This window comes from Cucurbita maxima, unplaced genomic scaffold (genome assembly GCF_002738345.1).
Source record: "Cucurbita maxima cultivar Rimu unplaced genomic scaffold, Cmax_1.0 Cma_Scf00012, whole genome shotgun sequence".
In the NCBI taxonomy this organism is placed as follows: Eukaryota; Viridiplantae; Streptophyta; class Magnoliopsida; order Cucurbitales; family Cucurbitaceae; genus Cucurbita; species Cucurbita maxima.
The window spans coordinates 3,192,377-3,207,956 of NW_019272028.1; the positions used below are offsets into that span (position 1 = coordinate 3,192,377).

General features: G+C 39.7%; 4 protein-coding genes across 4 annotated transcripts; 2 read left to right on the top strand and 2 right to left on the bottom strand.

The window, feature by feature from the left end:
• Nucleotides 1–315: 315 nt before the first annotated feature.
• On the top strand, nt 316–1,519 carry LOC111486878. The gene is made up of 2 exons (XM_023134032.1): nt 316–1,108; nt 1,280–1,519. Exons 1-2 carry the CDS (start codon nt 426–428, stop codon nt 1,344–1,346), a joined length of 750 nt encoding a protein of 249 aa, XP_022989800.1. The 5' UTR covers nt 316–425; the 3' UTR covers nt 1,347–1,519.
• Nucleotides 1,520–3,001: 1,482 nt separating this feature from the next.
• On the top strand, nt 3,002–7,211 carry LOC111486868 (TOM1-like protein 4). Its single transcript, XM_023134018.1, has 10 exons — nt 3,002–3,418; nt 3,904–4,063; nt 4,317–4,395; nt 4,599–4,697; nt 4,807–4,923; nt 4,989–5,137; nt 5,827–5,908; nt 6,049–6,134; nt 6,210–6,401; nt 6,475–7,211. Exons 2-10 carry the CDS (start codon nt 3,954–3,956, stop codon nt 7,037–7,039), a joined length of 1,479 nt encoding a protein of 492 aa, XP_022989786.1. The 5' UTR covers nt 3,002–3,418; nt 3,904–3,953; the 3' UTR covers nt 7,040–7,211.
• A 104-nt stretch (nt 7,212–7,315) lies between these two features.
• LOC111486879 (protein STAY-GREEN LIKE, chloroplastic-like) lies at nt 7,316–10,419 on the bottom strand. The gene is made up of 5 exons (XM_023134033.1): nt 10,084–10,419; nt 8,840–9,013; nt 8,589–8,747; nt 7,779–7,925; nt 7,316–7,683 (listed from the first exon to the last, which is right to left on the bottom strand). The coding sequence occupies exons 1-5, from the start codon at nt 10,222–10,224 to the stop codon at nt 7,570–7,572; spliced, it is 735 nt and encodes a 244-aa protein (XP_022989801.1). The 5' UTR covers nt 10,225–10,419; the 3' UTR covers nt 7,316–7,569.
• Nucleotides 10,420–11,549: 1,130 nt separating this feature from the next.
• Nucleotides 11,550–15,207, bottom strand: LOC111486858 (wall-associated receptor kinase 2-like). Its single transcript, XM_023134002.1, has 3 exons — nt 14,286–15,207; nt 14,033–14,197; nt 11,550–12,859 (listed from the first exon to the last, which is right to left on the bottom strand). The coding sequence occupies exons 1-3, from the start codon at nt 15,157–15,159 to the stop codon at nt 11,685–11,687; spliced, it is 2,214 nt and encodes a 737-aa protein (XP_022989770.1). The 5' UTR covers nt 15,160–15,207; the 3' UTR covers nt 11,550–11,684.
• Between the last annotated feature and the right edge of the window lie 373 nt (nt 15,208–15,580).

A 15,580-nucleotide genomic window follows, 5' to 3' on the forward strand; every position in this document is an offset into this window, starting at 1 on the left:
GAAATTTCAAATCGAAATCAATTACATAACTTACAACGACATCGACGTTAACTACTCCATTTTTTATTTCCACAATTAATATTAGTTTTAATGTCTTTTTCTAGCTTAAATACGAATAAATATAATATTTTGTCAAAGTTTATAATTTATATTAGATGGGTAATTAATAAATTCCAAAAGGTAATTAAGAAGAAGCCCAAGGATGGGATATTTACCAACTTAACCGACGGTAACTTAATCGAGTTACCATGAAATGGACGCGCTGGGGGAGACGGCAAAATTACAATTATCTCCCCCTCACCTCTCCCCTATAGCCTATACCCACCTCTCGTCTCTCTCGCTTCAGACGCACCATAAACAAATCATTTCATTTCAACTGCTTCCTCTCCAATTCCTTCCATCCAAGATTCCACGGAGCAACCGCCATGGGAGATCTTACGATGAAATTCCCTAGAAATCCGATCCATACCGCCGAAGATTGCATCATTTTCAGAGGCTTGGACAGTGCCGTCGACGATGACGACTCGCAATCGGAATCTGGAGTCTGTTCACCCACGCTCTGGGGTTCAGATTCTCGGATGAGCCCCCAATTTCATCGCTCGCGTAATCGCACTCTCTCTCCGACTTCCCGGACTCAAGCCATCGCCAGAGGACAGCAGGAGCTCATGGAAATGGTCAGGAACATGCCAGAATCCTCCTACGAGCTTTCTCTCAAAGATCTTGTCGAACATCACTTGCGCCAACAAGAGAGCGCCTCCGTCGAGAAATATGATTCCACCTCTGAAACTTCCTTCATAAGAGATCCTATCAAGAAGAGGAGTGAAACCAGAGCACTCGTTACCAGAAGTAGAAGCGTCAATAGCGGTGGATTTTATCTCAAAATGTTCTTCCCGATGCCGTTAGGGCAAATTTCAACGAAAAAGAAGAGTAATCTTAGAAGCGACTCGGCGTTGAATGGACGTTCGAGAGTGTCCCCTAAGCCACCGCAAGTGGACAGAGACTGGTGGAGGAAGAGATCGTCAGCAACCTCCGGCGAGAATGGCGGCAGTGTCTCCGGCAGTAGTAGTAGCAACAGCAATAGCACAAGCAGCGAAAGAAGCAATAGCAGGTAAACCCAGAATAACCGTAATTTCATCAATTATTCGGTGGTTGGAATCTTGGAAACACTCTGAAAAACTGGGATTCGTTAATTTACTTGAATTTGGCTTCATATGATCCATGAACTTGCTGAAATCCATGGTAATAATTCATGAAATCTTGACTTTGATTTGATTTACAGGAACTCTGAATCAAAAGGGAGTTGCTGGTTTTGTATCAGTCCAATCAGAAGCAAAAATCCAGAGTAAAACAAACAGCTTCATCGGAGAAATCAAATCAAATAAAATCAAATCAATCTTAATATGTAATAACTTTTTGTTTTATTTCTATAAAAATTATTCCTTCGTTTTCTGCTTTAATTCCCATGTTTTATATCTCTTGGTTATACTTCTTAGTTTCAAGAACAAATATAGATTCCAGATAATAATATTTATAATAATTTTCTCAGTTTTCAATTCATATTTTCGGTAAATACTAATTTATTTTTGGATATTTATAATGTAATTTTGTTAAAAAAAAAAAGGGTTGAATTATTGAAGATGGCCCGCCAAAAACTGTTCAATCATCACAACGTCCGGAAATTGAAGCTCTTGGCTTCATTTGTGGACATTAGAGGAAATGATATATTTGAAAATTTTAAATTTGAATTTCTTTTTGTTACGATATCACTTTAAAATAATTATTACGATATTTTTGTCAATATAAACATAAATGGGCGATTTAAATAATTTGGTAGGTTTCAAGTTGTTGATTAGAATCAACTCAGATTTTTTTTATTTATTTATAAAAAAAAACCTTCAAATATCTACTCAAACATTAATGATTATTTTTAACTCTATCAAGAAACACGTGTAAATTTATAAGTGCAAAATTACATTTATTAATGGAGGATTTTATATTCTTCAAATTACATTTTTTTTAATTATAAATCAAAATAAATATAAGATAAATTAAACCCTCTAAAATTATAAAATTTGGAAGTGTGACGAGTGAATAATAATAGTTTATTACAATTTTGAGAAAGTTACTCTAGTAAAATTGGTAAACATTTGGTTCTCAGGGAACCGTGTTAGAGTATCTCATATTTTATAATATAATTCATTCACGTCCCTAATATTAGTTTAAATAATTGAATTAAGGGACTTTTAATTTTTTTTTATGATATTTAATTTGTTGAAGATTATTAAGAGTGAGTCTCACTTTTGTTAATTTAGTGGAAGATCATGCGTTTATAAGTGAGAAATACTATCTCCATTCGTATGAGACATTTTGGGAAATCCCAAAGTAAAGTCATGAGAGCTTATGCTCAAAGTAGATAACATCATACCATTGTGGAGATCCGTGATTCCTAACATGATATCAGAGTCATGCCTTAAACTTAGCCATGTCGAACAAAGAATTGTGGACCTCGAAGGTGTAGTCAAAAGTGGTGACTAAAGTGTCGAACAAAGGGTATACTTTGTTAAAGGACTCTAGAGAAAGGAGTCGAGCCTCGATTAAGGGGAGACAATACTATCTCCAAAGCAAAGGTATAAGAGCTATATGCTCAAAGTGGTCTTTTGGGGAAGCCCAAAACAAAGGTACGAGAGCTTAAGCTCAAAGTGGACAATATCGTACCATGGTGAATATCTGTGATTTCGTAAGATAATGATCATATATTCAAATTATTTATAAATTTATTTATGTTCTTCAACTAAAAGAAAAAAAAAAATCATGAGATTTTAATTAAATTTCAAATTCATAGGTTGGGCCGAGTATTACTACTCCAAGCGATTCTAAATGGGTCAATAAGTCTCAAAACGATACCGTTTCAGATCCGACCCATCGATCCGCTTTTCCATTCGGGTTGAAGCTGTCAAAAGATCTACTACGCACGTGTCGCAGAGTCGCAAACCGAGCGGGACCCATGGCCGGTGCTCTGCTCAGAAGAGTCTTCTTCTCCAGCAAGAAAACACGCGGTTCTAGTGTGGAAATCGCGTCAGCCCTTTGCCGAAATCTTCCCCACGAAAACTTCGACAAAGTCAAACTCAGATACCAAAGGAAGTAACCAGAAGAGAAATGGTAAAAGACTTTGTGAATCTCTATGCGTGGCGATAATATCTATAATGCTCCCACGGTTTCAATTTTAGGTCACTAAACCCTTCTCTTTAGCTCTCCCTTCTCGCCATTTGGCAGATTGGAACTCGTCTGTAACGACGACTTTGATTTGTGTTCATTCTTTTCTTCATTTCTGGGAATCTGTGAAAATCCTAAGTTAGCTCTGAAAAAGAGAAGCCTCTGAAGCTACTAATCGAACCAGCAAGAGGAAAAGTCTAGTCAGGTATGCTTCGTTTGAGCCCCGACCCATCTCTCCTTTGCTTTTCTTCATATCGATGCGAACTTTTTAGTTTGTGGGTAACTTTGCTTTTGCTTTACTCTCTTTGCTTTTTGGTCTGTTTCTTGATTTCTATAAAATTAATGTACGGGATTTCATTTTCAGCGCCTAATGATACTAATTATGCTCTATATTATGATCTTCTTTTTTTCGTTCTTCATTGGGAAATATTGTTTATGGGGTTCTTGTTTATTTGTGAGGAATTTTGTTGATGATTCTCCTCGTGTTAATCCTCCTAGTTTAGATTCATTTGCATGATCAGTTGATCTTTTCTTTTCAGAGCTGTTACTTTTTTAAAGGTATAAAGGGAGAGTTATTGATGGCAATGATTTCTGATAGACTTCTGTTCCACGGCAGCACTTTGTTTATTTCACTTCTTAAGGTTACTTTTCTAGATGAATTTCATATCCCTTCTGGATTGTGTTTCTCAGGAGATTCAAGAACAGAAGGCCTCATTGGGGTGTAATAGATTCGGAGGGACATGTCTACCAATGCTGCTGCTTGCGCTGAGAGAGCAACAAATGATGGGCTTAGAGCTCCCGATTGGGCCATAAATATTGAGCTCTGTGATATCATCAACATGGATCCTAGGTGATTCCAAAACTTCTCTGTCTCTACTCCCCTGTATTGACTGCTTCCTTCCCATTGAATCTTGTGAAAGTTTTTGATATTTTCCATCAATTTCTAACGTTTGTTTGAAATGAACATATATGATTTGTTTACACCTCCCTTAGTGAACTCGAAACCACATGAAAGCAAGTTATTGTGTTCCCTTTTGAGCCAAATATGTACTATTTGTTGTGCTTTTAAATGTTGGCTTTGGTTTTGAATGGAAACTTAATAGGCAAGCAAAGGATGCATTGAAGATACTCAAGAAGCGACTGACTAGCAAGAATCCTAAAGTACAACTTCTAGCTCTCCATGTGAGTCTCTTAGTCTTTCTTGTCTGTGTTCAATGTTTACCTTAAACAACAATGTGCTTAGATTTCTGGGTTGAGCTGTGTTCTTTTTTGTAACAACAAAATGCCAAAAGGTAATTGTTAGTATGATATTTCCCGAAGAAAAGTTGACGCGAACGTCAACACTCTATCCATGTTATACGTTTTTTGAAACTCTATTGATTCAGGCATTGGAGGCTCTAAGCAAAAATTGCAGTGATACCATTTGTAAGCTGGTGGTGGAACGTAATATCCTGCACGAAATGCTTAAAATTGTGAAGAAGAAGGTACTGCTATCCTTGACATGAATCTATGGTGTTGTTTGGTTTGGTATACCACAAATCTAGACAGAATTGGACAAATAGTTTAACGTATTCTTTCATTTAATCTAAGCAGCCTGATTTAAATGTACGGGACAAAATATTAGCTCTGGTAGATGCATGGCAAGCAGCATTTGGTGGCAACTCCAAGGGGAAGTGTCCACAGTACTATGCAGCCTACAATGAATTGAAGGTAAGCCATTTCTACTTCGATAAACAATTTTTTAAGCCATTTCTCATTTGTTTTCTGTAATACAGAATGCTGGGTTTCGATTTCCACCGAGAGAGGAGAATGTCGAGCAGTTCTTTAGTTCACCTCAGATACAACCTGTTATTGAGCACCTTGTTTCAGCTAATGATGATCTTGCTGCTCAAGCTTCTCTCCAGTACGATGCTTCTGGTTTAAGGTATAGTGTTAATTCTGTCTGGACTATTTTTGTAACCGCCCAAGCCCACCATTATCGGATATTGTCCTCTTTGGGCTTTTCCTTTTGGGCTTCCCCTCAAGGTTTTTAAAACGTATTTGCTAGGGAGAGGTTTCCACACCCTTATAAAAATATGTCGTTCTCCTCCCCAATCAATGTGGGATCTCACAATTCACCCCCTTTCGAGACCCAGCGTCCTTGCTGGCACTCATTCCCTTCTCCAATCGATGTGGGACCCCCACCAATCCCCCCCTTCTGAGCCCAGCGTCCTTGTTGGCACACCGCCTCATGTCCACCCCTCTTCGAGACTCAGCCTTTTCGTTGGCACATCGCCCGGTGTCTGGCTTTGATTCCATTTGTAACGGCCCAGACCCACCGCTAGCAGAATATTGTTCTTTTTGGGATTTCCCCTCAAGGTTTTTAAAATGTGTATGCTAGGGAGAGGTTTCCACGCCTTTATAAAGAATGCTTTGTTCTCCTCCGCAACCGATGGGATCTGACAATTTTACTTTTAAGCCTTTTCTTTTTGAAAAAGCAAGGGGCTATTTAGTGTTCTTAGAATGCTTCGTCATGTCTGTACTTCTTTCTTCTTGCTCAAGTCTAGTATTTTATCTTTTATTTGCACTTTGCCTCTCCCGATTTGGTTCTGATTATAATTTGAACTTAAACAGCTTGCCAGAAATTCAAAATGCACAGGGACTAGCAGATGTTCTATGGGAAATGCTTGGCGCATTGGATCCTAAGACTCCGGAGGTATTCCTCTTGAAAAGTCTGTTGAAAAAGAAAGAATTTGAACTTTGCTTATTTGGACTTGGTTTCAGTTGGTGAAATGAGATATAATGCACACAGTATGTTGATTTTTGTTAGAGATTTTGACATGGTCATATTAGCAGGCTCTGAAGGAAGAAGTGATTGTAGATCTTGTTGATCAATGCCGTTCATTCCAACGCCGTGTCATGATACTTGTGAACGAGAACACGTAAGATATCGTGTCATACTCATGTATTTTCTGTATGCTTAATTTCTGATGCCCCTCTATTTGCTAATGTTTTAGAGATGAGGAACTGTTATGTCAAGGATTGGTGTTGAATGACAATCTGCAGCGTGTACTCAGTGACCACGACGACATTGCAAAAGGAACATTCACGATGGAAGCTAGAAGAACAGAACCTCCCATTCCATCGGTTCCATTTATGAACCCTGAGGACGATGGTTCGGAAGATGATTTTACACAGTTAGCTCGCAGGTGACTAATTGAGCCCTGTTACCTCCACCTATTCTTTCGAGATCTCACTGCAACTGTTATACATGAATTGCAGGTCAACCAAAGATTACACTTTTGAAAAGGACAGCAAATTGGCAAACGGTCAATCATCTCGAGTTAGTCCAGTTTCTTCACCCTCATCAAAGTCGACAACTAGTGTAGAAGTGATCGATCATCTCAGTGACGCACACAAACCTCAACTATCTCCAAGGATTGTAGAGCCACCATCTTATTCCCTTCCAATTTTCCCACCCTCGCCTCAAACTTCATCTCCCTTACCTTTCAACACTAGACAGCCTATGTTTGAGGAACCACCTCTGAGAAGCATATCCACGAATCCGCTTCCCGCAGCACATCGGGACACTCAATCTCCAAGCCTCCCTCCCCCACCCTCGAGATATAACCAAAGACAACAATATTTTGAGCAACAAAAGTCAGTTACAGGAGGAGGCACTCTGCCCCATTTGAGCAATACCCGTGGTTCTTCGTATGACAACACGTCGCTCAGTCCTTCCACCCCAACCAGATCTGCAGAGCATGAAGAAGCCCTTTTCAAAGATCTGGTGAAGTTTGCTCAGTTTAAGTTATCTTCATCGTCGCAATCCAACCGACCATTGTGAGACTGGATTAGCAAAGACTGACGTTTTGGTGTTTTTCTTATTGTTGTTTTAACGTAGGCAGGTGACGAGGTTGTTGTATATTCATGGACAAAGCCATCCATTTTGCTTTGATGGATGTTAGAGTAAGCCACTGATCTCTGCATATATTATATGATATATTCATTTGGTATCTCTCTTTTGTTTCATAGCAATTATACACCCTGATCTCCTTCCCGCCTTGCCTCGCCTTGTCGAGGGGTCAGAGGTTCAAATCCTTCTATTGAACTCAAAAAAAAAGAATACTAAAGTTCATGGATTAAATGGTTTAAAAGTATAATGTCATTTACACAAGAATTGCAGGAACAAATCTGCCTCTTTTTTTTTTTGGGCCAAAGAATAAACTGACCCACAGAATTACCTCTCCCATACATTCAACAAACCAAGAGTACTCTTTTGCCCCTTCCACAAAGGAATTACATTAAATGGATGTTAAAACTTAAAAGATAGCTACTTCTTGGAGATTAGCAGTTTACCAGTTGATGCAATGAAGTTCAGAGAAGGAAGGCAAAGAGAGCTTGAAAAATTGATTTGGGGGTTCTCAACTTTTTAGGAGAGGACACATCCTGACTTGCCCTTAGGAGCCCTTGCATATGATGATGCCTCCCCTGAAAAATGCAGGCAAAAGAAAGGATTGAAACAGAAGGCATCAAGGTTTCTAGATCAAGCATTCAATGAAATTTTCATAATACCTCAAGTTTACCTGTACAGCATCCTTGAGTGGCCCCCAGCATTCGAGTCGATTATACTTTTGTGAACTGGAATGGAAATATACCCTGACTAAGGCATCTAGCAGCTCGGGATTCTCCCTAAATAGAATTGAATCTCCATATAAGACAGATTCAAGTACCTGGTTTTACAAAAACATATGATTTTAGCTTTATACCAATCTTAACCATTGCTATGATATGCACTTCCATCATGATAGGTTAGGCCTGAGAGTTCTCCAACAGCTAAGGCACATTTTGTTTGGTTTCAGGTTTGTGGTTTCTGAAACCGTGTGTTTGTAACAGCCTACCAGTAAATATTGTTCTCTTTGAGCTTCTCCTCAAAGTTTTAAAACGTGTCTACTAGAGAGGTTTTCACACCCTTAAAAGAAATGCGTTGTTCTCCTCTCCAATCAAGGTTGGATCTCACAATAAAGGCTATGGTCGGAGTAGGGCTAGACCTAGTAGATGTGTTTTAAAACCTTAAGGAGAAGTTAAAAAATAAAAGCACAAAGAAGACAATATCTAATAGCAATGACCTTGGGCTGTTACAAATGGTATTAGAGCCAATTGTCAGACGGTGTGAGCCACTGATCGGAGTAGGGTTAAGACCCTCTCGATAGTAGACGCGTTTTAAAATCTTGAGGGGAAATTCGAAAGGGAAAATCCGAAGAAGACAATATCTACTGATGACGGGCTTAGCCTGTTACAAAAAGTTTTACACCAAGCAGCCGACTGCATCGAATAATTTTTCCAACAAATTTGGACGTGAGTTATGATGGAATGTGGGAAAAGAAAAAACTTACGAGAGGCAATTCTTTGGAGAAAATGTGGTATCTAAACTCAGCAGTAAGATCAAGCAAAGAATTAGGACCGCTCACATAGCAATGTACATGAAGACACATTTCATCTTTCACTTTCTTCCACTCAGCAACCACATCATCCTTGTTGTACCAACCTCTCAACTGTATGCATTCACACACCCAAATATAAGAACAGAAACACAATGTGTTGTTCCACACACAGTCACACACATTAAGTAGCAATAAGTTCGTACCTGATCAAGGTTGATAACATCAGAGATGGTTAAGGTGAGATTAGCGGTGAAGTCGCAATGCGATAGTATATACGTTCTTGGGGTGATTCCTGCACACTTGTTCACCTCCCTAGTGAATTCAACTTTTAACTTTGAAGCTTCAAATCTTGCTGGAGGAACCAATATCCTGACAGCCTACCAAAGATCAAAGCATCATAAGACAGAGTAACACAAATTTGACAGAAAGTACAGACAAACATCGTCAGGGATTCTGCCAAAATTATACTGCGTCTACTGTTCAGAATGTTAGAAATCATGGACCTTCACAATGATATACTATTATCCACTTTGAACATAAGTTCTCATAACTTTACTTTTGTTGAGATAGTGTTCTTTACTTATAAACTCATGATCAACTCCTTAATTCGTTGACGTGAGACTCCTCTCCCAACAATTCTCAACAAATTTTCCCTCGAACGAAGTACAACATTCAGCCTCCCCGGAGGTCTATGGAGCCCTTGAACAACCTCCCCTTAATCGAGGCTCGACTCCTTCTCTAGAGCTCTAGAACAAAGTACACCCTTTTTTTAACAAACTCCCTTAAATCGAGGCTTGAATCCTTCTTTGGAGCCATCGGACAAAGTGCACCATTTTTTCAACACTTGGAGTCACTTTTGACTACACCTTCGAGGCTCACAACTTTTTTGTTCAATATTTGAGGATTTTATTAACCTGGTTAAGTTAAAGGCATGACTTTGATACCATGTTAGAAATCACGGACCTTCACAATGGTATGATATTATCCACTTTGAGCATAAACTCCTTTTGGTTTTCCCAAAAGACCTCATAGCAATGGAGATAGTGTTTCTTACTTATAAACTCATGATCAACCCCTTAATTAGCCGATGCTCCTTCCCTAGTTCACTTCTTAAGCTTGTTTACAGAAGCACTATTAAGTACGTTGCATACAGAAAATTCAGCAACGCATGGAATTTGAGGCAATGAGGCAAGAATGAGCTAGAACTTAGAATCAACACGAAACCCACAAATTTTGGCAATTAGTTTCTTCAGCAAAGTTAGACATACCATCTGGATCAAACCCAACATTCATCAACAGAATCCAAACAAGCCTGAGCCCGCAAGTGTAACGATAAGAACAACTCCCACAAAACCCGAATCGATCTCCAATGAACAAAAATGCAGCAATGCGAGAACCCACATGAACAAAAATCAAATAAAAGAAGAAGAAGAAGAAGAAAGGTTACCTCAGAGACGAGAGTATTGTAAGAAGCCCGAGTGGATCGAAGGGAAGAAAACAGAACCACAGGCTTGTTTCCGAGCACTAATTTGAACTTGGGTTTGCTTGGAGAAGGGGAAAAAGAGTAACGAGCGCAATGAAAGGCCATGGAAGACGCATAGGGGTCTTCTTCTTCGCCTTCATCGTTCAGAATGAGAACCAACCATTGTGGTATCTCTTGGATGTAGAGAGATGGGGTTCGTAGTTTCTTTCTTTCTTCTCAGTCATGTGGTCTCAGTGATTCAAACCCCAAATCTGAGGCCACAGATCTCCCTCCACACACATCGATCTTTCTTTCCAACATTTAATTTTTTTTTTTTTTTTAATTTTAAAAAAGGTGAGGCTAAATGTTTTTTGATTTGTCAAGGATTCTGAAATTTGTGACACGTCATCGTCGACGGTTGCATTTTTGATAAGTTGTAGATAAGGTGCTGATGTGGCTAAAGATGAGTGTTGACACGTCTCCGTCATCGTCTCCGGTTGCATTTCTCAATTTGCACGATATTATATTATATTGTTTCTTATGAAATATTATTCATTTTATTATAACATTTTACAGTTTTTTTTAAATATAATTATATTTAAAAATTATTTGAAAGGAATATATTTTAAGAAAAACACGGAAAAATTGGAAAAAATTTCGTTACGGTTCAACTCCACGAAAATAAATATGAAAATTTATAGGGACGGAAAATAATATAGGAGGTGGGATGGAGATGAGGAAAGCTTCCTCGTCCCTATTCCACTCCGATGACATGTCTACTTCGACTTCCACGATATTTAATGCATAATGAATAAAAATAAATAAACTATTAGATCCCACGTCGGGATAGGCTCAATTTTCCATGGTTAGTGCCTCTTGAGGGTCTTGAGTGTGCATTGAGATTGGTTGTTCCTCTCCATGGGTCCTAAGTTACATAGATATTGTCCTCTTAAGGATTTCTCTTCCGGGCTTCCCCTCAAGATTTTTGTGCTTTCCCTTATGGGCTTCCCCATTACGCATTTGCTAGGGAAAGATTTCCATACCTTTATAAACGGTGTTTCGTTCTCCTCTCCAACGTAGAATTTTCACAATCCACCCCCTTCGAAGCTCAGCGTCCTCGCGGGCACTCGTTCCTTTCTCCTATCGATGTGGGACCCCTACTAAATCCACCCCCTTCAGGGCCCAGCGTCTTTACTGGCACACCGCCTCATGTCTAAGCTCTTTAGGGAATAGCTTCCTTGTTGGCACATCATCCTCGTGTCTACCTCTATCGCTCACACAAGCCCGAAAGGAAAAGTCCAAAGACGACAGGATCTATTAGTAGTGGGCTTAGGCCGTTATAGTGATTGAACTATTGACACATTTATATTGATACTTGTAAGATTTCGTTTGTTTTATTTGTTTGAACGTTCTTTCAATGTATTTTAAAGGGCACCTCGAGCAAGTTTTACTTGTTTTTAAGAAGATTCAACCAATAACATTAATAGAAAACTCCAAAACATTTAGTACATAATGAAGTTGGGAATTGAAATTCAAAGTATAAGCAATTTGGGTAACCAACGATCTTGAGCTCATCAAACAATTCATCATCTTCCATCATGAATCAGTGGCAAAACCTGAACTTTCATGCTATCATCCACAACATTTGTACTCCCACTCACCACAAATATATTCGAAGCTCCATCTGCCACCAAATTTTCTTCATCAACCCACTCATGTTCAGCCATCACTCTCAAACCCTCCAACTCCATGACCACCTCCTTCATGCTCGGCCGCTCCTCCCCACTTATTCTCAAGCACTTCCTCGCAACCTTCCCCACATCTTTTATCTGCTCAAACTCCCCTTCCCTCGCCATTCCCTTCTCCACAACCTCCCCCAACCGATCTTCCTTCATTGCACATAGAACATACATAGCTAAATTCCTCTCCGCTTCCGGCCCCTCGAAACTCACCGCCTTCTTCCCGGTTATCAGCTCTAGAAGCACAATTCCAAAACTATACACATCGCTCTTCTCCGTCAACTCACTCGTTAACAAATACTCCGGGTCCAAATATCCAAGAGTCCCTTGCACCATAGTGGATAATTGAGTTTGATCCAATGGAACCAACTTGGAAGCACCAAAATCAGAGACCTTTGCATTGTAATTATCATCTAAAAGTATGTTGGTCGTCTTGATATCTCTATGGATAATTGGAGTGGAAGCGGATGAATGCAAATACGAAATGACTCCGGCTGTTTCCAAAGCGATTCTCAAGCGAGCTTTCCAAGAAAGTGGGACGTGTTTGGTAGTGTCATGGATGTGATCGAAGAGGGTGCCATTGGTGACGAACTCGTAGACCAATAATGGGACTTGGGTCTCCAAACAACACCCTAAGAGCTTGACCACGTTTCGATGGTTGATTTGGGAAAGAACAATGACTTCATTGATGAATTGGGATGTTTGGGATTGGTCTACTAATTTTGATTTTTTGATTGCTACTACTGAGCCGTCGGGTAAGATGCCTTTGTAGACTGTGCCGTAGCCGCCTTTTCCAATCACGGCGCTTTCATCGTACTTGTTTGTGGCCTTGTCTAGCTCCTCTTGGGTGAAGATTGTGACTGTGTCTGTGGATGATTTCCATTGAGAGAGATGTCGTTGAAGCATTAAGCCTCCATTTTCCTCGAAGAACTTCTCTTTTAGTTTGATGAGCTTCCATTTTCTGTAGCCTAAGTATAGCCATGTACTCCCAATTACTAAGACTGTGAACCCCACGGATACTCCTGCATTTTGTTTCATAAATTGTAAAGATTTGTACGACAAAATAGAGCTTAAGTAGGAGAAGATGAAACACATACAAAGAACGAATAGATATAGATGTGACATCATTCTTAGAATAGGTGCATAAATGAATTGAGACCATATTTAAATGAGAGTGATCTTAAGTATAGAATAAGAAAAACTTAGAGGATTAAAGGGAAGATGCACCTTCTTTTTTAAGTGGCTAAATCATAGGAATTTTAAAGTTAACCGTGTTTTACTTGATATTAGTTTAGGGTGAGGATAAAGTAGGTTGAGAGAACCATGTAGAATCATCACGTATCGAACCTGTAACAGCTCAAGCCCACCACTAACAGATGTTGTCTTTTTTGGACTTTCTCTTTCTGATTTTCCCTCAAGGTTTCTAAAAACGCGTCTGCTAGAGAGAGGTTTCCACACCCTTCGTTCTGTTCTCCAACCGATGTGGGATCTCACAATCCACTCCTTTGGGGGGCACAACGTCCTCGCTGGCATACTGTCCGGTGTCTGGCTCTGATATCATTTGTAACAGTCCAAGCCCACCGGTAATAGATATTGTCTTCTTTGAGTTTTCCCTTTTGAGTTTCCCCTTAAGGTTTCTAAAATGTGTTTGCTACGGAGAGATTTCCACACCCTTCATTCCCCTCTCTAGTTGATGTGAGATCTCACAATCCATTCCTTTGGGGACCTAGCTTTCTCGTTGGCACACCGCCGGTGTCTAGTTCTGCCATTTGTAATAGCTCAAACCCACCACTAGCAGATATTGTCATTTTTAAGCTTTTCCTATCGAGCTAACCCTCAAGGTTTATAAAACGAGTCTGTTAAAGAGAGATTTCATTTCCACACCCTTCATTCCTCTCTCCAATAGATGTGGGATCTCACAATCCACTCCCTTGGAGCCAGCGTCTTCACTGGCACACCACCCAATATTTGGCTCTGATACTATTTGTAACAGCCCAAGCCCACCGCCAGCAGATATTGTCCTCTTTAGACTTTTCTTGTCGGACCAACCCTCATTTTTAAAATCCATCTGCTACGAAGAGGTCTCCACATCTTTCATTCCCCTCTCCAACCAATATGAAATCTCACAGAATTTTAAACCTTAATCCAAATCTTAAACACCAAGACATTACAACACAAATATCAAATGAACTCACCAATGATAACTTGAACAAAAGACTTGGAGCTTCGAGTGCAACCTTCACCCCCACGTCGTCCATCACCTTTAAAACCCTCCGGACAATTACAAGTATAGTTCCCTTTAGTGTTAACACACTCAAACTTGCAATCATTCAGCCTTTCATCCCTACATTCATCAATATCTGAAACAACAACAAAATTCAAAACAACACTTCAAATCAACACCCCAATTATCATTTCCAACAATTCTAACAATCCCAAACACTTTACCTTGACATCCTCGAGGAAGATAAGGATTACCCTCAAACCCATCCAAGCACCCACAACGATATTCAGATCCATCAGGGAGAACGTTAACCATCATGCTATTGGGCCCACAAATACAGTTACTTTTGTTGTTAGCCGTGGAGCAAGTGGTATTACTAATGCCCCAATCAAGCACAACAGGAACTTGCCTTTGTGGGAAATTGCGAATATAAGCCGCCGAGAAATGAAACTTGTCTTCCTCAGTCACAAAGGCATACCCACATGGATTAAAGCTGAAGACGTCGGTGTGATTGTCGAAGCTGCGCACCCTATATCTCAAACCCTTTAAGCCGCTAGGGATGTCAAGCTGACAGCACCCATTACCAGAGCAGGCGCCATCTCTTACTGTGGTGATGTTATCACACAACGCCACGCATGCTGTTCTATAGCTTTGCCCCTCGATTTGGCCAGAAAGAAAAGCGTATGTATCACAGCCGATAACAGTGAACTTGTTTTTGGTACTGGAAACTGTGAACGTGGATAAGTTGAGAGTGGCGGAGGTCCGACGTGCGTCGAGGCTATTGTTTTTGGGGTAGCAATCTTTGGCCCCAAAGTGCAAGATTTGGAGCTCACCGGAGATGGATATATTCGTAACTTGAATGTTGCCGGTCCGGAGAAATGGCCTCGGGGGATCGAAATGAGTTGTGTTACAAGTAATCAAGAAATTTTTGTTTAGGTAACACCCTTCCCTTGTGCCGAATGGATATGGAATCTGTAAGTCGCCACACCGATCGTCGCACCCGAGCAAGGCTTGAGATGCTACTGCATAAACGGACGGTGAGAGGATGAGTATGTTTATGATCATGAGTCGAATATGCGTCTTGATTTGACGCCCCATGACGAAGAATCGTTGTAAGTTAGAAGGGAAATGATGAAGAAGGTGAAAGTTGTTGAAGAAAATGGAGAATTTAAGGACTTTGATTCTTTGTTGGAGAGAGAATTTAAATTCTATTCAAGAAATTGGAAGGAACTTGTCTAAAAAGTTGCAAGTTGATGGAATATTTTAAATAAATACAAAACCCAAACACAACTTTCGATTCATTATTTTATAAATTACTGATGTTCGAGGATTATTGAGAGAAGAGTCCACGTCGTTAATTAAGGGTCGATCACGTGTTTATAAGTAAGAAATACATCTCCATTGGTACAAGACCGTTTAAGAAAACCAAAAGTAAAATCGTGAGAGCTTATGCTCAAAGTGAACAATATCATATTATTGCGAAGAATTGTGATTCCTAATATAGTATCAGAGTCATACT

Excerpts from the sequence above, each read along its gene's own strand:
- LOC111486868 (XM_023134018.1), top strand. The coding sequence starts at position 3,954 with ATGTCTACCAATGCTGCTGCTTGCGCTGAGAGAGCAACAAATGATGGG. Across the intron at positions 4,396-4,598 it reads TACAACTTCTAGCTCTCCAT|GCATTGGAGGCTCTAAGCAA; the intron begins GTGAGTCTCTTA and ends CTATTGATTCAG. Across the intron at positions 6,135-6,209 it reads ATACTTGTGAACGAGAACAC|AGATGAGGAACTGTTATGTC; the intron begins GTAAGATATCGT and ends CTAATGTTTTAG.
- LOC111486879 (XM_023134033.1), bottom strand. The coding sequence starts at position 10,224 with ATGGCCTTTCATTGCGCTCGTTACTCTTTTTCCCCTTCTCCAAGCAAA. Across the intron at positions 9,014-10,083 it reads ACAATACTCTCGTCTCTGAG|GCTGTCAGGATATTGGTTCC; the intron begins GTAACCTTTCTT and ends GATCTTTGGTAG. Across the intron at positions 7,684-7,778 it reads CACTCAAGGATGCTGTACAG|GGGAGGCATCATCATATGCA; the intron begins GTAAACTTGAGG and ends TGCATTTTTCAG.
- LOC111486878 (XM_023134032.1), top strand. The coding sequence starts at position 426 with ATGGGAGATCTTACGATGAAATTCCCTAGAAATCCGATCCATACCGCC. Across the intron at positions 1,109-1,279 it reads AGCGAAAGAAGCAATAGCAG|GAACTCTGAATCAAAAGGGA; the intron begins GTAAACCCAGAA and ends TTTGATTTACAG.
- LOC111486858 (XM_023134002.1), bottom strand. The coding sequence starts at position 15,159 with ATGGGGCGTCAAATCAAGACGCATATTCGACTCATGATCATAAACATA. Across the intron at positions 14,198-14,285 it reads TCTTCCTCGAGGATGTCAAG|ATATTGATGAATGTAGGGAT; the intron begins GTAAAGTGTTTG and ends TTGTTGTTTCAG. Across the intron at positions 12,860-14,032 it reads TTTTGTTCAAGTTATCATTG|GAGTATCCGTGGGGTTCACA; the intron begins GTGAGTTCATTT and ends AACAAAATGCAG.